General features: G+C 38.5%; 1 protein-coding gene across 2 annotated transcripts in view; it reads right to left on the bottom strand.

Annotated features, from left to right (window-relative positions):
- The window catches only part of nin (ninein (GSK3B interacting protein)), a 31,541-nt gene that overhangs the window by 2,397 nt on the left and 6,717 nt on the right, over window positions 1-22,427 (bottom strand). Inside the window, exons 5-27 of one of the 2 annotated variants that reach the window (XM_059352954.1) lie at window positions 19,856-19,901; window positions 19,534-19,709; window positions 18,651-18,797; window positions 17,670-17,837; window positions 17,351-17,487; window positions 17,009-17,149; window positions 16,068-16,242; window positions 15,590-15,700; window positions 15,329-15,418; window positions 15,084-15,219; window positions 14,801-14,922; window positions 12,969-14,092; window positions 9,489-9,587; window positions 9,321-9,390; window positions 8,308-8,475; window positions 8,113-8,229; window positions 7,752-7,883; window positions 7,465-7,611; window positions 6,710-6,889; window positions 6,046-6,180; window positions 5,841-5,942; window positions 3,906-3,998; window positions 7-2,156 (exon numbers count right to left, since the gene is read on the bottom strand). In XM_059352954.1, coding sequence (XP_059208937.1) covers window positions 2,094-2,156; window positions 3,906-3,998; window positions 5,841-5,942; window positions 6,046-6,180; window positions 6,710-6,889; window positions 7,465-7,611; window positions 7,752-7,883; window positions 8,113-8,229; window positions 8,308-8,475; window positions 9,321-9,390; window positions 9,489-9,587; window positions 12,969-14,092; window positions 14,801-14,922; window positions 15,084-15,219; window positions 15,329-15,418; window positions 15,590-15,700; window positions 16,068-16,242; window positions 17,009-17,149; window positions 17,351-17,487; window positions 17,670-17,837; window positions 18,651-18,797; window positions 19,534-19,709; window positions 19,856-19,901 — 3,879 coding nt within the window. In that variant the 3' untranslated portion in view covers window positions 7-2,093. Of the gene's footprint in view, window positions 1-6; window positions 2,157-3,905; window positions 3,999-5,840; window positions 5,943-6,045; window positions 6,181-6,709; window positions 6,890-7,464; window positions 7,612-7,751; window positions 7,884-8,112; window positions 8,230-8,307; window positions 8,476-9,320; window positions 9,391-9,488; window positions 9,588-12,968; window positions 14,093-14,800; window positions 14,923-15,083; window positions 15,220-15,328; window positions 15,419-15,589; window positions 15,701-16,067; window positions 16,243-17,008; window positions 17,150-17,350; window positions 17,488-17,669; window positions 17,838-18,650; window positions 18,798-19,533; window positions 19,710-19,855; window positions 19,902-22,427 lie in introns of those variants that run through there. The other variant, XM_059352953.1, reaches the window with a different exon arrangement.

Genomic DNA, 22,427 nt, shown 5'->3' on the forward strand with positions numbered 1-22,427 from the left:
TGTCGAAATGAAGAATTAATTAATAATTAATTAATTAAGAATTTTGAGCTGATGTGAACTGACAGTGAGAGAAATCAAACATCCAGACCACATTCTAATGAGCTAGAAGCTTTATTTTATCTTTGATTTCTGGTACATTTCTAAAGGAGATGACAACACACTAAAAAAATAAATAAAATATAAATAGGTATAAAATTATGCCACGTATTCCAGATACCTCTACAAAAATAAATAAATAAATGCATAAATAAAATAAACTCTAACATGATTCTATTAAAATAAATAACAAAATAATAAAACAAATAAAATACACTTGAGTCTATACATGATGCAAAAAAAGAATCACTAAATGACTCCAAGACACATATGACATTAACAGATTACTACTGGGGACAAACAATGATTTGGTTTCTAATAATAAATACCAGATAACATTCAAGTTGTGTGACGTGTTTGAACAGAAAAACAACAGAAGGATGTGATTCACTTTGGTTGTGCAGCAGCAGCAACAAAAAGAGCAGCACACACACACACACAGTCCCAGAACACACACAGCTGGAAGACACATTCAGCTATATGTTAATTAGAAATACAGGCATGAACAGAAAAAGACAAACAGTGAAAACTTTCATTGACAAATCTCATACTGAACATAGACAGAAACGTCACCTGACAATTACAGGTTGCTTGATTGTTGGAAAAGGCTCAGAGGGCAGTTAGGCACTAACCTCGCCTCCACCTAAAGGAACACCTCATCCTTAAAATGACTGTTTGTAGATCCATTACTCAGCCTCTATTAAAAGTAAATGCCGTCTTTAACAACAGTAAAACCAGATTTAAACATCGGTTGACAAACTCTCACAAACTTGTGCAGAATCACATAACTCTCGTTTATAGTTATATGCTCACTGCTTCCAAATACATGCATTTTTGGTAATATTTACTATTTAAAACACATTAGACACTCCTGTTTTATACTTCTGCAGGTGCACAAGGTCTACTCCTCCATGCGAAACCGGACAAGTAATGTTTTGTAGGTGTCACGATTCAAATTCTTAGTAAAAATCAATCGAAATGAGCTCACAATTACATAATCCTAATCAAAACTGGATAGGTAAAATGGAAAATCTGATCATATGGCTTTAGTGTGGTACATTAAAAAAAATATGGCCAATTATATAACATTGGACATAAAACCAACAGTTTAACAAAAGCATAACTGTGAATGTAGAAAAAAAGGTTTCATTACAAAATATAATTAAATTGTGACTTTAAATTGAATTGTAACTGAATTGTGGATTTGGAAAAACGTGACACCCAATAGTAAATAGTATGATTTTTCTGAAAATGCATGTGTTTGGTAAGAAGTGAGCATACAACTGGATAAATGAGGCTTGGATTATACTGCACATCTGTGAGATCATTTGGGACATTATGTTTGATATAGTTTGCGGTTGTTAAATGTGTTTTCTTCAAAAATTCAGAGACAAACAGTGAGTAACTAATAAACAAATGGTCATTTTAAGGTAAAAATATTCTTTTACTTCTCGATGATCATAAGGCAAGCTGTCATACAAGATTTAGCCTCTGAGGATCATGTATATACCCTGTTTCAGACAATAATAAACGGTTTACAAGTGCATTACAGAACATTCCCAGAAAATACACCCTGCTTTAAAAAGATTCCCCGTATTCAAACTATAAAAGGATTGGACCCTTAAAAAATTCAAAGTTCATCAAGGAGTAACTCTGTTTGAAGTCTGACAAACTCATAAATTCAAATGTCATTTTAATCAAAATCATCCCATTGGGAAAAACCTCAGGAGCGGTTTCTGTGTTTTCCTGCCACCTAGCAGCAGAGAAATACAATTACACATTCATGCCTTTTGAACCAGGCACCACATTTGTTCACAATCTCCTATAAGGATGCAGAAAGGACGGCATCAAGCGCCACAGTCAGATTTTGGCTCCGAACATAGCAGAGGAAGAGCAGGACTGAGAGGAGGAGGAGGAGCAGAAGGAAGAGGGAGAAGAAGAGCAGTCTTGGAGGGAAGCAAAGAGGCTAAAGTGAAGAGCAGGAAAAGATGCTGGCGTTACAATCCACCGATGCGCCGGTAGCTGTCTGCGTGAGCCGCCCGCTGCTCCGCCATCGGCCCCTGGAGAGAGAAGGCAGGTACACTTCACCACGGCTCTAGCCTCGCCTCGGATCCTCAACACCTACACTGGTCACTCAGCATGCCTTTCACAAGATCCCACTTCACATAACAGTTGTGTATACTGAATATTATTATAGTTAAAGGGCCACTTGATACATTTTACGCAAAGTTTGTTTTACTTGTCTTAAAGCAAAGACAAGGAGTTTTTTTTTAAAGATTTGGGTACAGAATACTGTACTTTTTAGGATACAGTTCACATTAAGTCAAATATAAATATGTTGAAATATAATAAATAAATAAATAAATGTAGAACTATAAACTCTGAATGTAATGCATTCTGTTTGATATACATTTTACACAGTATCCCAACTTTCTTTGTATGTGGTTTGTACATAAGGCAGTTAAAAGAAAGCGAGAGGAGATTTTTCAGATTAAAAAATAGATCTTTTACATTTGTATTCTATTCTTATTTTCTAAAAAAAACACTTAGTGTTATATATATGTAATATTTTTCAAGCTTAAGCAGTTATTATGACTATTAATTGACATGAAATGTGCAAAAACATTTAATTACATATTTTTAAACATTTTTATTTAATTATTTGAGTCAGCGTGTACGTTTATTAAATATAGCTTAATAATCTATTTTGTTAAAAATCTCCTGGAACATTATGTAATGACTTTTCAAATTTGTATGAGGTCAATATATTATGCTGATATTAAAATAAAACTAGTAAACTGAACAATATTAACACAACTGTAAAGTATACACAATTATTGCATTAGATGGGATCTTTTTCTTTTCTTTGCACTACACAACACATCAAAAAGTCAGTTGCTATTAAAATGCAGTAACAGTGAGATTACACCATTAACAGATAAACCTGGACAAACTACATCTATCTAGTTGAGGTGAGGTGACAAATGGAAACAGAGCCAGCAGGACCACACCCAGATGATCACACCACTGCAGCTACTCCAGTCCCCAGATGGAAAATTAAATAAAGACAGGGAGTTCAGAAACATACAGGCACCACAGACTAAACACCAAACCCAGAAAGTAAATACTACACGCACGACACAAGGAGGTGAGGACAGACAGGTGCTGAGATGGATTTGTGACAAGCACCAAAACAAGGAACACTGAAAACCCAGCGGTCAAAAAAGTTATGACAAATAAAAATAAATGAGGAAAATAATAATAAATAAACGACACTCAGCTCAGGAGAAATCACACTTTGAAAGAGTGGATTATTAATATTTGCTTTGATGTCAAATGTTTTTAATTTTCAGCTAAATTAAAAACATACAAAACAAATAAGGCACCTGAATTGAGTGTTTTATTTGAATGGGCACACTTTCTACACCAAAGTGAGCGTGAAAGAAATACAATGGGTGCGTTTACATTCAACTCCCATTATATCCCAAAACATTTCTAACGTGAGATGAACTTCATCAACAAATGGCTCTAATGTGACAAAAAAGAAAATGATGAAAATGGCCGAAAAATGTATGTAAAATCAAACAATGCAATGGCTCTAAATATTCAGCTTGTTCAGGTTTTATGTTCAGTGTAAAATTTCGAAGCAGACTCAGGCAAAATGTAGTTTTAAAAGGATTAATTTGTCCATCATGTTAGTAATGATTTCACTTGCAAGCCTACTATAAGCAGCTCTCATTTAGCTTTTATATTATAATTCATGTATTTGCCTGAGTCTGCCTTCAGGGAAGAACCAGGTTTTACTGTACCTGCATGTTGTCTGGGTCTTCACCACGGTGCTGTCCCCTGGGCATCCTGTGAGGTGACGGAGGCAGAAGTCCGACCAAATGAGCCTGAAATGACTGCACAAAGAAGAAAAATAATTAACAATTCTGATTTGTATAATGGTGCACATTTGTGCTGTCAAATCAACGAACAAATGTAGAAGAGAATTAATTAGAATGTTAAAGAATTTTTTTTGTGTCTATGTAATGCACTAATTTCTGGTGAAATAATTAAGATGATGATGATTCTAAATGGTGGATATAGGCCCTGTAGTGTTTTTGTGTCCTTATGATTTGATCAATTTGGATGACTTGGGCTGACAATATCATCGTCCATCGTTGACCATCCTTGACCATCCTTGGTAGGCACTGCCCAACCCAAAAGACTACAGGTGCATCTCAATAAATTAGAATATGATGGAAAAGTCAATTTCCAGTAGTTCAAGTCAAACAGCCCCAACCAAGTATTGAGTCATATAGATGGACATACTTTTCAGAGGTCAACATTTCCATATTAAACATACTTTTTAAATTGGTCTTTTGTAATACTAAATTTTTTTGAGACACTTAACTTTAGGCCTTCATTAAATGTAAGCCATAATCATTATAATTAGAATAAATGAAATACATTAAAACATGAAATGTTTAATTCTGTGTGTAATTAATCTATATAATGTGTTATTTCCATTTTCTGAATTGAATTACTGACATAAATAAACATTTCTATATTTTCATTTATTGAGATGCAACTGTATACATTTTGAGGTCATTTTATCTAACAGTACTCTAAACAGTTTCTGATATAAGCCTTGCAATAAAAAAAAACAAGAAAATAGATTAAAGGCAGATTTATTGAATTTCAAGAAAACTAAAACTAGCAGGAAAAAAATAAAAAATAATAATAAATAGAATTAGCTAGCTAATAGTAAACTGAAATAAATGTAAAAACAACAGTGTTAAAAAGTTACCGCACACCAGTGAACAACCCATAATGACCTCTATGTAAAAACACAATTGAAGCACTGTCAAAAACATGCTAAACCAACAGGCGGCGATAAAACTCTGAACACTGAAGCCAGTTTGGCCAGTCATGCAAAGAAGATGTTGGCCAATCAGAAGCCAGACAAAAAATATTACCAGAAGGCTACCTGGCCATAATTGACATAAAGAAATGCAATGCAAGTGCAGTATAAAGACAAAATCCATATATGGGGGGAGTCGGGATGGATGTCATGAACGACGTCATGTTGGTAACTACAAACCCAAACCATGATGTTTTTCAAACCTTAACCCTTTATAGGGCACTCCTGGAAATTGAAAAATGTCAACCCTGAAGTGTTATTGGAGGATATTACTAGACTTTTTGCAAAATGTTTCATTTTTATATTGCAAATCGAGGTCAATTGAGTCATTATTAATCTTATATTTACTAAAATCTCTTTCCCACAGCAACCCTAAATAGACAATTACACATAATTTGCATCCATCACCACTTAATCTTTTACCTTTAAACTATTTATTATCTTTTTAGACTACTTATTACATATGCGTAATGTCTGAATGTCTTTTTTAAAGCACCTTATATATGAGAAGCACACGTAAATTTAGTTGTATACTTTTTTAATACAATGACAATAAAGGAAAGCTTGAATCTTGTGTGATTTACTGATTGGTCAGATGCCACAGTGTCACTATCTGTGATGTAGAAATCCATGTGGTTCTATGAGCTCACGGAGAGCGAGGAGACCTGTTATAGATGTCCGCTCAAGTTACCAAATATGGTTCTTTGCCTGTTAAAGGGTTAACCAAGTAGTTTCATTTCTCAACATTAACGACAGCAGTCATAAGTTGTTTTTGGGAGTCATTAAACGTATGAGGATGCATCGGAATAAGAGGAGAAAAGCTGGTATCCTGTCCTACCTCTAGCACTTGTGTAGACAGTCGAGCCATTTGGGCCTTGAGCGCCTCGTTTTCTTGCTGAAGGCCCTCCAGCTCCGTGTGCCCTCGTCCTGCTTCACGGCCCTGAAACACACAAAGCACATGTAATAAGAATTTAAGCCACATTATCAGCATGTTTATAACCGAATAACATTTATTGCTTTTGTTCTCCATTTATGCCGTTTACCTTGGTGAGTTCCTTTTGTGCCTCGAGCTCCTCCCTCAGAGCAGCGTTGTCCTGCTCCAAGGCCTTCACCAGGGACGACTGACTCTGCTGTTTGTGCTGCTTCAGAGACAGGATGGTCGCATCCAGCTGACGGACCTGCAGGCATAAAGTAAAGAGCTTTTAGATTAGTGACAGAGTGAGAAAATGTAACACTATTATGCAGGGTTCGTACACTTTAGCAGTGGTCAAAGTCGCATTTTTTAAGGACTTTCAAGGTAAATTTTCAAGCTTTTCCAGTATCTTACACCTGTTGTAAATTGCATGTTTTAGATGAGTACTTACATACTAAAAGGGGGAGATTTCCATTATTTTTCCTTAACCATACCAACAGCGATGGTATTACACTTTTAGGAGGAACGGTCTTCATTTCAGATAGGCTACTCATTATTTTTTACATTGAACATGTGATTATCTATAGTCTATAGATTGATATAGTTAGATTGCAAGAGAAATACAGTAAGAATTTCAAGCATTTACAAGCACTTTATCCAAAATCCAAGCACTTTTTAAACCTTGAAAATACAACATTTAAATTCAAGCATTTTCAAGGATTTCAAGCACCCGTATGAACCCTGATTATGACCTTAGATTTTAACATTCATCACAGTTTGCGTCCTCAGCTCACCTTTTCTCTGGACTGCACGAGGTCTCCTTTGACGCCGTGTACTTCGTCCCGGAGTCTCTCGTTTTCCTGCCTGAGCAGCTTCTGCTCCTGATCCAGCAGCCGAGACATCTCATCTCTGAACAGCTTCTTGCTCTGACTCTGGAGACCACTCGAGTGCAAGGCCATCTCCAACACGTGGTTCTGTGTTGAACACAGATACAGGCTTAAAACTCTTTTGCAATGCTGCAATTCTTTAAAAAATTATGTATTTTACTTGATTTGGTGCATTCCTTAATATATTTTTTACTGTATTTAATATATATTTTTTTTATAATTCAGTGTTTTTCTTTTCCATTATATGTATTATATGTATTCCATTTTAATATTACCATTAGGTGGGGTTTATCTCTCTTATTTTACAATAATGGAATTCTATCCCAGTTTTTACATTTCTTTTATGTCTATAAACTTGGTGCATGTAATTTCATTATTGTAAAGCACATTGAGCTCCCCTTCTTGAATGAAAGGGACTACACAAAAAAAGTTTATTATTATTAATTAATAAAAAAAATACTGTACTAAATTGTGAATCATTGTAGGGCTATAAAACACAATTTGACAAAAAATTAACTACTATATTCAAGGGAAAAAAATACATTTTGATTATTCCCAGTTTCTGAAAATGATTCTGTAGAATATGATTTGTAGGCCGGGGACATCTCTGCAGCACCACAATGCTTAATTCAAAATGTTTGCTGAATGAAAACATATCTTACTTTGTCATTGACATTTTGCAGCTGTTTGTGTAGCACTGCAACTTCGTGTTTGAGGGAATCCCTCTCCTGCTGCAAAACACGGAAGTCTGACTTAAGAAGAGCACTTTGATGGTTCACAACCTGAAGAGTTTCATCTGCTGACTTGACCTAGAGCGGAGAAACAAAGAGTTTAACTTGACATACAAATTTGTCGATGAACTATGAATGCAACTGTAAAATGCTTTGAAGAAATACTTAACATAGATTTACTGACACATATGATCCTGTGGGTCACAGCGGACTCTTACCCTCTCTTGAGCTTTGGTCAGCTGGTCACAGAGGCCCTGAGTCTGCTGATCTGGGATCATCCGCTCCTCCGCCAGGTGGCTGAGCTGCCTCTGCATAGAATCCACTCTGACCCCCTGAGAACCAGAAGACGACTACTGATGTAATTAAACAATCCTTAACCTTCACCTTCACTGCTAAAGCTAGAAAACACCTCAGAAAATTGCCCTTCAGACCTTTCTTTTCCCATCAAATGTGAAATTATTTGTAGATTCTTGTATTCACTTGAACTGTTTGAGTCATGGTAATAATAGGTGGTGTTAATGTTTTTTTGTGTCCTGCTTTAATGGATCTCACATCGAAGTGTCTGAGCCTGATGCTCACCTTCTCTCTGAGGCCAGAGAGCTGCTGTGACAGCTGGATATTCCTCTGCTCCAGCTGTGCAGTGTCCTCCAGAGCTTTGGTCAGCTCTGCCTCCAGAGCAGACACACATGCTGCCAGCTAACACAAAACAGCCACCGATTAACTACCTGCTACGACACAACAACACCATGACAACCATCACAAAGCTCTGTTTACCTCGTTTTTCTCTTCGGCGGTGAACGCCTCCCTCCTCTCGTTCTCTTTTATCAGCTCAGCCAGCTGCTCTTGTAGACTCTCCATATCAGAAATATTTTGGGCATTTTTCTCTGACAGCAGCCCGTTCTCATCCTCCAGCTGCTGGCTCTGCAGACGCAGCTCGGAAATCTGCAGAGGAGATAATACATGTTATTAACTGATTCTGAATGAAGGAGAATTAATTGTGAGGGGGGACAAAATAGTTTCTAAAGACTTTTTATATAGATGTTGATCTGTCAGTCGGTCCAGACAGAAATATCAAGAAAACTATAGGATATATTATTTTTTTCTACAGACATTAATGCCTCCCGGTGGACGAATCGTCATTAATTTGGCGATTCCCTGACCTTTCCTCCAGTAGCACCACCACGAGGTTGTTTTGGTTTTAAGATAATTATCTCCACAACAACTACATGGATTGTCCTTAAATTTGTACAATATAATTGTGCCTCCCTCAGGGTGATTTGTAATAACTTTGTTGATCCTGTGATTTCATTTGGTTCCATTATCAGGTGAAAATTAAAAGTTTTCCAGTACTTTGGTTTATAAGCAAACTAACATTTTCCAAAGCCTCGTTTCTACCTTTTGTTTAGTGGACTGTTGCATATCTTGCTAAACTGAGATTGTAAACACTGTAAATATTCTATTTGCTTGGCTATACACTCTTATTTTGAAGGCACAATGAGTAGGATTTGTCTGCTGTGGTTTGTAAACAACATTCAAAGTTGGCTCAACAGCACCAGCAGTGCCCGCCAATTTTGCAGCTTCCTCTGGGATGCAATTTTACAATCTTTGTATCCAGCCAGTGGCTGGGGGCTACACGCCCAGAAACGTCCCAAACACAGCACAGTGAAATGAACAGAGAAAACACATGCAGAAGGCAGGGCATCTAGAGCTAATGACACCCTACACACTTATCACGACTCATAAGTGATGACTTAGAGATCATTTTAAGTTAGGAGTTACTTCAGTACCTGTTTCTTGAAATTGTCCGCTGCCTTTTGAGTGGCAATCTTCCCTTTTTTTAGCTGCTCCAGTGTTTGTCTAAAATCAAACATTGGAAGAAAAAGTCAGTTTACGTGACAAAACTAAAATGCACGGAGATAATTATTAAACATGTTTAAACTAAAAGTGTTTCTCACATCAACTCTTCCTGGACCTCTTTTATGTCCTCTTCCTTCAATGCTGCAATCTTTTGTCTGAGGACGACGTTTTCTTCAGCGAGACGTGACGCCTCTGATCTGTAGGCAGAAATCAAAACATTAGAAAAAACCAACAAGCTTTTAAAATACCGTACATGTCAGAATACACATTTATAAAGAGTCTCTCGCTACATATTGAATAAAAACATCTTATCCTACGATTTACACACATTGAACTTTCTGATTTGCCGTTCCACTGGTGATCTACAGGGATCAAAACAGCACAAGTATTGAAGGTTTGCCGCATTGCACGAAGGGTTTAGGAACCTTATCACAGGTAGGATAAACAGCACTACGTTGGAGGAGGAGCGTGCTGAAAAAAATCAAAGCACCACAGGGATGGGAGAAGCCACAGGAGACACGGAGGGACGGGCTTATAGTTTTTCTCCACGTTACCTATGAGCCTGTGTGGTGTCATTTAATGTCTGCGACCTGTCCTGTAGCTCTGTGATGGCTCTGCGAAGATTGGTGTTCTGCTTCTCAAACTCTTCACAGCTCTCCTCCAGATCAGTCATTGCCTGAATGTTTTCCAGGACAGGCTCGTCTGTGGGGGTCTCCGATTGTCCGGCGTCGGAGCGTACGGCTGAAAGAATCTCACCCTGCCTCTCCAACTCACTGAACAACTCAGAGAGCTTACTGTTCTCCTCTCTCATCCTGTTGATCTCATCCACGAGGACAATCTGAGGATCCTGGAAATCATTAATAATCATCTGGCTTTCAAGGCTCCAAAATCTCTTTTCAAGTTCATTGTTTTGCTCCTTCAGTTTGGCATTTTCAACCATGCAATCCTCATATCTAATCTGAAGATCTGTCGTCTTTAAGGCCTTAACCTCCAGCTCTTTAACATGCTCCATTATAAGCAACATTTTAACTTTGAGGCTATAGTTTTCCTCCAATACCTGGTGGCCGGTTTTGATCTTTTCTGTGTTATGAGCCAGAAGATTCTCCAGTATTTCAGTTTTCTGTTGAAGCAGCGAAATCTTCTCATGTAGGAGGATGTTCTCCTCTCTGGCAGTGTTATACAAAGCCTTTAGATTCCGGAGGGAGCACTCCTGGTCCTCACAATCGGCATCTTCATCCAGATTTTCCAGAGGATCATGTTCACAGTCTAGTTCAACTTCCTGTCTGTCGTGAGAGATATTTGATAAACACCTAACCTCAGCATCCACCAGACACAGTTCATCTGGGTCACCTGTTTCCTCCAGCACTGAGGGATCAACCACAGTCTCATGACACGGCTCATCTTCATAGGAAGAGCTTTCCCAGACTAACGTTTGCACATCCTGAGGTTTGTTCTCTCCCTCACATGATTCAAGAGCTGCTTTATTCTCACCATCTTCATCCGCATCTACACCTTCACACACCTCGGGGGATGAGACTGCCTCACACGGCATCTCTGGTGAAGCGGGTATTTTTTCAGATTCATCATTTGAATTATTTCCATTGTGAGCTGGGGGATCGGGGTTGTGATGATCACAGGTTAATTCAGGGTCTTCATGCTCAGTTTCTCCAACAGATTCCTCAGGGCTCGAATCTCCACTTCGGTAATCTTCTAGAACAGCGACAACTTCAGTTACTTCAAGTGTGATTTCTTCTTGATCATCACTGGTAGCATTTTTTATATTTTCATGATTTCCGTCCACTGCTTCAGCGTCTTGCTCGACCAAACAAAGTAGTTCCTGATTAGAGGAATCTGCATCACAGATTTCAGGAAGTTCCAAACAGGTTTCCTGTCCTCCAACGAGGAAAGAAATACATTCTTCCTCCATTGAAGTGTTTATTTCATTTGATTCTTCCATTTCTTCTCCAATAGCCTTTTCTGAAGAAGACAAAACCTGACGTAATTCCATTTCTAGCTCTTCAATTCTGAATTTAAGTGCATCACTTTCTGCTATAAGCATTTCTCTGTCATTCTCTTGATTGTCTCCTAAATTTTCCTGGAGAACAGATATTTGTTCCTGTAGCTCCTTCCTCTCCAGCTCAAAGTCCTCCGCTGCCTGTCTGAGCAGCATCTCCAGCTCCTCGATCTTTATCCTCAAATCGTCGCGCTCCGTTAACAGTTTGATCCTCTCACTAATCTGCCTCTCAGAGATGGAAAGCATCTCGTTGTATTTTGCCTCAAGTTCCACCTGGCTGCCCAGAAGTTCTTCCCTCTCCTGTTTAAAATCTTCAACCGTCTGGTTTAGCAGCAGCTCAGCCTCGATCGCTTTCTTTTCAGAGTGAGCGAGCAGCTCGTCTTTGGTTTCCAGGCTTCCCTGAAGCCGGTTATGGAGGTCATTCAGCTGCATGCTAAGCTCTATCTCTTTAGTCTGAGCCATACTGATGAAGTAATCTAGCTCCTTCTGCAGTTTCTGGTTTTCCATCACGAGTTTTTCTATTTCCTCTTTATGAAGACTTTCTAGCTCAAGTCGTTCTTTAGCCCACTCTTGATTCAGGCTCTCTTTTTCTTGCTCCACGGCCTCCTCCATCCTTCTTTTTTGTTCCTCAGCGTTCTTGAGAGCCTCCTGTATCTGCGCCTCCCATTGGAGCTTCTCCTCCACATGCCTCTCAGACAGAGCCTTTAGCTCACTTTGGTAGTGTTGCTCAAGTTTCAAAACATCGGCCTGAAAACGATCCGCGGCGAATTCTTGATCACCTGAGAAACGGCTTTCCACTTCATTGATTCTTTGGGCGAAGCTGCTCTCGATTTCCCTCCTGTACATGGTTATTTAATCATTGTTACGGCAACAGTTCTCAAACTCTAAATAGTACCATTTCAAACAAATTAAAACAAATTCCTTTTTTTAGCATTTTGATCATTTTAAAACCTCTGAACCCCACAACATATTAGCAGGTTAAAAGGCATGTTTTCTTTGAAAAAAATATTCAAAATTACACTATTTATCACATGTAATTTTTGTCTGATTTTCATCATTTTGCATAGCCCTTGAACAGATTATGAGTGAAGAACACCTGCATCAAGATATCTTAAACTTGAAACAGTAATATACAGGTGCATCTCAATAAATTAGAATATCATAGAAAAGTTTGTCAGTGATTCAATTCAAAAAGTGGAAATAACACATTATATAGATCCATTACATATAGAATGAAACATTTCATGTCCTAATTTATTTAATTTCTTCTAATTATGATGATTATGGCTTACATCTAATGAAGACCTAAACTTCAGTGTCTCAAAAAAACATTAATTTTGTATTTAATGTTACAAAAGAACAATTTAAAAAAATTGTTTTAATATGGAAATGTGGCCTATGTCTATCTATATGGACTCAATACTTGGTTGGGGCTATTTTACTTGAACTACTGGAAATGGACTTTTCCATAATATTCTAATGTATTGAGATGCACCTGTATTTTTTTAAATCCATATATCTCTTTATGCAGCCAGAAGCAGCTTGTATTTTTAAAACATCTTACCTCTCCTGAGTGATGTCATCTCGTAGTTTATCCAGCATGCTGCTGAGAGCGTCCCTCTCCTCAGTGTGTTTGACAGTCAGCTCCTTCACGGCCTCTCGGTGACTCTCCTCCAGACGATCCCTCTCCTCTGCCATTAAGCGCTCTATTCTCTTCTCCTCCTCCTCTCTCTCCGTCTCGAGCTTCTCCCTCTCTTCATTCAGCCTTTCTTGGAGCATGCCTTCGTAATCCTCCTCTAACTGCAGTCTCTCCGTCTCCCACTCCTCCTTTAGCTTTTTCTCCCTCTGCTCAAACTTCTCCTGTACCTGCAGCCTCTCTTGGAGCACTCTGTCAAGCAGAGCCTCCTCCTGACGCTCCAGGAGCTGGGCTCGTTCCTCCTCCCACTGCTCCCTGAGCTTGCTCTCCTTCTCTTCCTGCTCCCTGACAAGTCTCAACATCTCTTCCTCTAACACCACCTGCAGAGACTCATTATTCTGCTCATCCAGCTGAGCCCTCTCTTTCTGCCACTGCTCTGTCAGCCTCTGCTCAATCTCATCGCGCTCTTCCTTGAACTTCACCTTTGCCTCCTCTAGTCTGGCCTTCAGTTCATCCTCATGGCTTTGCTGCAATTGCTCTTTCTCCTTTTCGTAATCATCTAACAATCTCTTCTCCAACTCGGCCTTTTCTTCCTGCAGTTTGCTTCTCTCCTCTTCCAGTCTGGCTTCAGAAAGCTCTAACTGCTCTTCCCCCAGTTTCTTAATCTCTGTGGCGTGTTGTTTCCTCAGCTCGTCTATCTCACTGACTAGATTTTCATCAGTTTCTGTCTGCTGGGCTTCCAAGGTTTTCAGCTGCTCCTCCAGGTCTGCAGCGTAGGTGTGGGCCTCCAGCAGCTGTTGTCTGAGAGTTCCCACCTCCTCCTCCTGCAGATTCTCCAGCTCTGCCCTCTCCTCGGCCTGCTTCTCCTCCAGACAAGTCCGCTTCAGCTTGGCCTGCTCCAGCTGGCTCTGAAGCTCCTCTGCGTGGCTCTGAATGCTGGCCATCTCTTCCCCCAGAGCCTGGACCTCCTGCTGGTACTGGAGGGCCAAGGCAGCCTTCTGGTCCTCATGAGTCGCCCTCTGCTTCCCAACCATCTTATCAAATTCATTGATCTGTGATGATGAAAAGAATGAGGAGGAGTTAAATTAATAGTTTGAGCTGAGAGTTAGAACATGTTTAATTTAGTTTTTTTATTTCAAACATGTGCGAGTAACGCACAAAGTAAACTGAAAAACAAACAAATCCAATGAGAATAATCAAAACAACAATAGCAATAGTCAAAACAAAAGCAATAATGTGAATGCAACATGTCAGAAAAGGAGTAGGATGAAGCATATGCTTATTTAAACCTATACCTTCTCCACTACTCAATTAACATTTTTTTCCCTAAACATACATATTTACATAATACATATTTACAAAAAATTTAAAATAAATAATTAAATAAACAAATACATAAATCATTTATCATTTATGAAAACACCCGATTGTTAAAGCCCTTCTTCCTCCCTGTCCCTCATGAAAACCATGTGTTTGTACTGCTTTTTAAACTGGATCATGCTTGGACATTGCTTGAGCTCCACACCCAGTCTGTTCCACAGCCTCACTCCACAAACTGAAGGACAAAAACTTTTTAATGTTGTACGTGCCCGCTGAATTCCTCTGTCAATTCTGTACACTAAAGGTTTCTGTCTCGGTTCACAAGACTGAAATTTCATCTAAACATCTTCGTGCTCTTCCCAATATTAGTTTTTAATGTGTAAAAACAGACAGGTATGTCGAACGAGATGAAAAATAAAAAAGGTATATATTGCACAAACCTTGCTTTCAAGCTGGTTCCGCAATTCCTCCATTTCCTGCAGGTGTTGCTCCTTCAGCTGCTCCAGCATCATCTCTGCCTCGAGGCTCATGCTGAAGGGTTGAACTTCCTCTGAACCGATGCCTGAAAAAAGTCACATTATAAGTTGGGGAAGCTGCAGACTTTTGACACAGAATTGTGCAACATTTTTATGTACCAGTTGTTGTCATGAACAGATGTAGTTAGGGCTCTGTAATTAGCTCTCTGGGGACCGTGTGTGTATGTGTGGTGTAAGTTTTCATCACCTGGGTCAGACTCCATGCCGGGGCTTTTACTCTCCAGCTCTTCAGAGAGAGGTTTGTGGCACGACTGATGAACTCGTCCGACGCTGTGGAACTCCTGCAGCTCTGACTGCAGCTCGTCAATACGATCCTGCAGCTCCTGCAAAATGAGAGACTTTGAGTTAAATATGTAAACGGCTTCCAGTGTGTGAAGACAATATTACCTTAGAAATGCATATATAAAAAATGTATAATTTAGATGCAGTTACCCTGTACTGAGCTTCGTAGCCGCTGCGTAGCTCTTTAATACGTTCCTCCTGGAGGAATAAATCTGCGTTGCCAGGATCCAAGTCTCCAAACTAAAGAAAATAAGATTATTTTCAAGTTGATAGTATGTTTGCACAGAAACCATAAAAAACAAAAGACAGAAACAAAAAGACCTAGGCAAGGAAAGAGAACACAAGAATATAAAAAGTGTGTATGTTCCAATAACTAAAATGATGGACAAACAATTCAAAATGATTCTGTACCTTTTCTTTCAAAACGTTGTCTAAACATGTCTGAAGTTTCGTGTTTTGGTTTTGTGACTCCACTAGTTTTTCGGTGATGTCCAGCAACTCCATTTCAAGACGTCGGTTTTCCTAAAAAAAGAAAAGAAAAAAAAGACAGATAAAAACCAACATGTTTACAATTTTTTAACTTTTTTTTTTAATAATAAGCAAGCTAATGTTATTGCTTTATACGTCAATAAGTCATAAAATGTAGTTTTCTACAGAATTTGATTGTATTTGTGGTTATAGCCGAGCGGGTGGGGGTTAGGGGTGTTTTTGACTTAAAACTATGCAATTTTACATCATATTGGACCACTGATATTACTATATTTTTATTCAATGAAATGTGAAATATAAAAAATTATTTGTGCAGGTTAATGTTGATATAGTGTTGGGCCGCCACAAACAGATCAATGTATTAGAAATGCTGTTTAAGCAAAGACGGTGTTTTTGGTACCTTGACAGAGATGGAGAGGTGGTCTCTGAGGAAAGATTCATCCTGTCTGATCTTCTCCACCTCTGACTCCAGTTCCTCACGCTGCAGGCCAGCCTGCTGCTGAATCTGGTCCATCTCCTGCATCAGTTCTGATCGTACCGCTGCTAGCTTCTCTTTGTGCTCCTGTTCAAGCTTCCTGTAGACATTCAGGCACAGAGAAAACAGAGTATTAACACTTAGAATGAACACAATAATACAGACTGTTCCAAAGGTTAGGAAGAGGCTGGAATGTTTGACTTTAGTTTAGGGGAAGGAGATAATATTTCAAGAAAAAAGTTGCAAATTTACTAGATTAAAGTGGCAAATCTACAAGAAAAAAAGTTGCAGATTTAAGAGATTTAAAGTGGCAAATCTGCACGAAAAAGTTGCAGACTTACAAGAAAAAAAGTGGGGGAAAAAGCCACTTTTTTCTCACAGATTCACCACTTTAAATCTCATAAATTTGTGCATTTTTTTCTCATAGATTTGCCACTTTAATCTCGTAAACTCTTTTCTCAAAATATTATCCCCCTCCCCCGGGTCTGTATGTTTTTTTTACACATTCCACAATCCACATTTTGGCAGTATGTAATATCCTCCAATATTCTCTAGGGTTGAAATTTGGAATTTGCAAGTTTTTCAATGAGTGCCCTATTAAGGGTTAAGCAGGGTATCATGGTGAAAATAAATAAAATATACCATTTATTTTTTTTATCTCAAAATGCAATGTGAACATTTATAAAGCTAACTATGATCAGCTTAAGTCTTTAGGAATGGACTAGATAAATACATAAAGGGTGAGAGATATAATCCCTTTATTCATTTTAATCCTCAACATCCACCACATGAATGAGGCAGGTGTAGACAAGAGACACTTAGCCAATAAAACATAAACATCCGGTGTATTCTGAGGAATAAAGTACCTGAGGTTGACATTATTCATGTGTTCAATCGCAGAGTGACGTTCGTCCACCTCGGTGGCGAGCTGAGTTTTTAGTTTATCTGCTTTTTCCAGGTCGGATCGGATTTTCTCTTTCTCTCTTAGTTCTCTGTCCACACGCTCTCTGAAAGAGAAACACAAATGGGTTGATCATTTGTACAAAGATTGACCCACAATGACAAATAACAGAAACAAACAATAATCCTGCATGTTTTATTTCAGACTAGCAGGTTCAAAATGATTCCAAATTTTTTTTTATCACATATTAACACAGAGTATTAATATCTGAATACACAGCTGTGTAATAGTGCTGACTCATACTCACAGAAGATGTCTGATCTCAGCTTTGAAGCTCGCCAGTGCTGCTTGGTGAATCCCATTCTTAGTAACGAGGAGCTCATTCTCAAGTGCCATGGTGAGGTCACTAAGACTCACTTTTCCATCTAAGCTGAAATTCAAAGCCTGCAAAATACATTAATAATTACACTTTTGTCTCTCTGCAAATATTTTAGAAAAGTATCCCTTTTGTCTTTGGCTGTCCGCCTATTTAAAAAATACAAATATATTTAAATGCATGTTTTAAACGTTGTATGTTATAACAATTAACGCTAAAGGCTGCAGACACAATCAGGAGAGGAAGTGACCTGCAGGATCTCAGTGCTGTTTTCTATTCCCTCTTCCATCCAGGCATCCAGGACGTAGTCAACAGGAGTGAAACCGGTCCCATCATCGAGCGTGGAAAAGAGACGCATGCCGATGGTGCTGGTCAGAACAGAAGGAGTGGCTATCCTACGGCCTCCTTCATCAAAAGGCTGTACGGAGGAAAACATTGTTTTTCTGTCACTTTATCACAGAGGAACTAGAAAGCAAAATATTTCTGTCAACACACAATTCATCACCCTGTTAAAATAATCGCCTAACTCATTTTTTCATGTTTTGCAGGAAACACAAAAAACTTCACCAAAAGTGTAACATATGACATTTATTGATAATTTCACTCAAAAAGGATGTAACAAAGGATGGCTATTGGCATATTAAAAACACTGTGTGTAAATTACGTAACTTAAGATAAATAAATGACTTAGGCAATTTTTTGAACATGCCTTTGTGACGTAAGCAAGATATGGTAACACTTTATTTTGAAGGTGTCGACATAAGAGTGACATGAGCGCGTCATAAACATGACATGGGATGTGTCATGAACATTAATGACGCATTGAAGTAACATTAATGCTCATGATACTTGTCATGTCATGTTTCTGACAGGCTTGTGTGACTCTTATGTTGACACCTTCAAAATAAAGTGTTACCATATCTTGCTTAAGTCACAAAGGCATGTTCAAAAAATTGCCTAAGTCGCATTTTATTTTGACTTAGGCATAATAAATCCGCTTAAGTCACACACTTGACATTGGCCATTATCTTAAAAGGGGTAAAATCACATGATCTGATCAACTGGGGATGTAGGCCTGACTTAGGCGATTATTTTAACAGTGTGACGAATTTCTTTTATGCATGAAGATATGATATGACACATAAATAAAACTAGAACAGATAACCATAAAAACACATAGTTAAAATAAATTAATTGACTACAAGGGATCAAGAGCTCAACGAACAGATACCTGGGTGGAGTGGTGTCGTTTAAGCTGTCTGTAGGGAGTGGAGGCGGACGGCGTGGGGGGTTTGTTGTGGTTTACAACCCTGGAAACAAACTCCTGAACATTCATCGCTCCGTCACCAGTGAGACTCTGGATTACCTCCAGATTTATCTGAAAAATAAACGTTTTTCTGTATTCACTAAAAAGAGACTTTTTTATTTTAATTTTAAGCGCACAAAATATGTGTTCAATTTTACATGAACTAATGGACTCAAGCCACTCAAGATTAGTTGATGAATCAACAGTCAAATAACCAACAAATATTTTATATTTTATTTTATAATATTTTTATCATTATTTAAGTAATTCTAGCTAAAATGCAATAAATTCCAGCATCAAAAATATCTAAATATGCCGTTTTTCCTTTATCCTTGACATTTGTAGACATAACTTTCAACTCTACAGTAATGGCAGGTAGTTCTTCAGTTTTGTTAGACATTTGGTCAAAATAGTAATCATATTAATCAATGATGAAAATAACTGGCACTTATATACGTGTGTATATGATATATACAGAGAGTGTATATGTATATTTCTTGTGAAGTAAAATGAAACATTCATAATTGGGAGGCTGAAAACACATTTTGAACGTAAATTGTCTAAAAGAACAATGTTATCAGAAGTGGAAAAAAACAACAAGGCCTCACAGAACTGTATGGCCATTTTAACGTTCACTACTACATTAATTTAGAGCCATAAGCCTTTTGTTGAAAAAATGGATTTTACATGTTCTACTCTACAGTGTGAGTGCAGTGAATGTTGTGTGATTTTATAGAAAATAATGGTGATTTAACACTCTAACTCTGCCCTGAAATAAAAGTTCTCTCCATTCATTTTTGAATCTCACCTCCAGGCCCAGGTGTTCACAGAGAGCGAGCAGTTCGGTGTGACCGGCACATCCGTCCCATGATATGTTCAGTTCTTCACAAGTGTCACGCAGTCTCTCCTCTAAACACGTCGACAGAGGAAAGATGGATCCCCGAGGTGTGCTCGGCTCATCGGGGTTCCAGAGATGCATTTGTCCTACAAACAGGGTAAGAAGAGACTGATTAATCCTAGACAAAGATATTTTGCGTGAATTTTAATAATAATACATTGAGTGTTTAGAAAAGCGCTATATAAATACAAAGACGCTTATTTTTCTAAAAAATACTGCGGCTTTGACATACCTTCTGCCTCATATTCCTCTGTGTTTGTTTCATGAGCATTCCAGCGCTGTAACAGACAAAAACACACAGAAAGTGCGATTAATATCACAAAGAAGCTAGTCTTTAAATAACCTACAAACACACTGTTTTGTCAAAACATAGAAACTTGTTTGTGCGAAATTTAGCACATTGAAATCTCCCTGCAGGCTGATTTTCTCGTGTGACAATCAGCTGTTTATAAGTTCAAACATGTTTTTAAATTATGCGAGGTCGAGTCTGGGTGCAAGGGGGGGGCAGAAGCGTCTGACAAAAAGGCACAAAAGAGCTTTTGTGACGGCACGAGGGCACCGGGGATGGTCAGTGTGCAAATTGGGAATGGTGGTAATAATAGAGAAAATGCGTCACGGACAGACACACTTTTCTTTCTTTTCGTTTCATTCTTTCCGTTACCTTTTCAATCATATTAACGGTATACTAGCCATGCCAAACTGTAACATTAAGAAATTGAGTTAAAATGACATAAATGAGAAAACGAATTGCTCCTGGAGGAAAAAAATACTTTTAGAAATACTTTAACATTTTTAAACCAAAATTTAAAACATTTCGCAGGTTAAAATCCAAATGAGTATTTCCTGTTCTTAAATTCAAATTTCACCACCAATAGAGATCCGATTTTATTTTAAACCCAGTTTTAGTTTTAGTGCTTGTCTAGAAATACATAAGGATGAGGAGTTTATGTGGGTGTGACCCACTGTGCTCAGTCCCAGCGTGACCATCTATTGTTTGGGAAGCAAACAGTGAGGGAATGAAGAACAGATGGGATCCTGCAAGTGGCGTTTTGATACATGGAGTATAGGCATCCAGGAGGTTGGGGGTAGTGGGGGCTCATTGTTCCTCTGTCATAGTCCTACACCCTCCTCCTCCTCCCACAGCACCAGCCTGCAGTCTCTGTGGCAGAGCCTCCTGACCCATCCCCATCTGCTGGTCCCCAGGCCGGACATTGTAGCATTGTTGCAACCCAGATTAGTCAATACCGAGACACGCTTCACTTCAATGTCTCCAACAGTGTTTGTCCTGACGCTGGCAGGCATCTGGGGTGGAGTCAGGAGCGCAGACAATACGCAGAATATTAACACATCCATCCGTGCACAAGCTGAGCCGGCCATCATTACTCCGTTTTGGTGACCAATGAAGACTTTTCTTTGTTGTGATTTATTCTGCTGCAGCACACACAGGCTTGCACATTCATTAGTGTGAAATATGGACCTGATGCACAAAGGCCACAGCAGTCAGTAAATCCTATACTTACAAATAACAAAAATATTGGGCTGCATTTTATTTTATTTTTTTTCATATATTGAATTCATCTTTTAGTTTATAACATGTAAGCAAATATTTTTTACAGTGTCTTTTTGTCAAATGGGAGGTCTTCTAAAATGCTTGTTTTGCAACCAAACAGTCCAAAACCCAAAGATATACGATTTAGAATCATATCAAGAAGTAACAGAACCATTAGATACAGAGGACGAGACAGAGAACTAACGAGTGACCAAGAAGGAATGTGATTCCCAACAGGACTTTAATTTGTTTTTTTTTGTTTTCTTATGTGGATGTTATGTTTGTGTATTGTGAAGTTATGTTTTTGTGTGTTGTTGGATGAAAAATTAATAAAAACCAAAGTGAAAAAAAAAAGAAGTAACAGAAAAATATAAGCAAATTCTGTTAAAACCTTATATATTTATATATATATATATATATTGTCTTTGTACGGTACTCAATTGAATGCAGGTCTTAAATGATTTGCAAATCATTGCATTCTGTTATTATTTATGTGTCTCACAGCGTCCCAACTCTTCGTCAGCAATTGACTGATATGGAACATGCTGTGTTGATGTAAATTTAGTTTTTTCTTTTTCTTTATGGTCATTTCTAGAGTTGGTTGACAATGTAATACATATACATACATACATATATATATATACAACCAAACCTATGCAGGATGAATTGGGAAATTCATGCTAGTGTCCTGTAAATCTCCCACCCTGATTCCTGCTGCGGGCCACGGAGGCACAAAGTATGAGCTTAGACCTCCATACATATGTCAAACAACTCTCCATGTCAGCAGTGAGAGCAGGATAATCCAAGAAAAGGATCTAGAAGATCAGCCAGAGGAACCATGCGGAGTGTTCAGCTGTGCGTGGCCATGACTGAACTAATGCTGCACAACTCTGTGACACAAACGCATGTGGCATTGAAGCCTTACTGTCCTGTGCAGACAATGGGAGGCTCCTACTGTCAATCATAAATAAAGGAAACGGACTTCACAGTAACCGTGGCGAATACTGACGACCATAAACACACTCAGCTCCTCTCTCTCTCTCTCTCTGATCTGTTTGAACATGATGATGTAAATTCCTCAATCACTGTGCTGCTGCCTTGACAACCACATCACAGCCAGCATATACACTCAGGGCGAAGTTCAGCTCACTCGGCATCACATCATGACACATTAAACTGACGACGCCGCGTGACGTTACACAAACACTGCGGTTACATCTAGACGACCTGAGGCTTATTAAACAGTAATTATGCT

The sequence above is a fragment of the Centropristis striata genome, chromosome 16 (genome assembly GCF_030273125.1).
Source record: "Centropristis striata isolate RG_2023a ecotype Rhode Island chromosome 16, C.striata_1.0, whole genome shotgun sequence".
NCBI classification, from domain to species: domain Eukaryota; kingdom Metazoa; phylum Chordata; class Actinopteri; order Perciformes; family Serranidae; genus Centropristis; species Centropristis striata.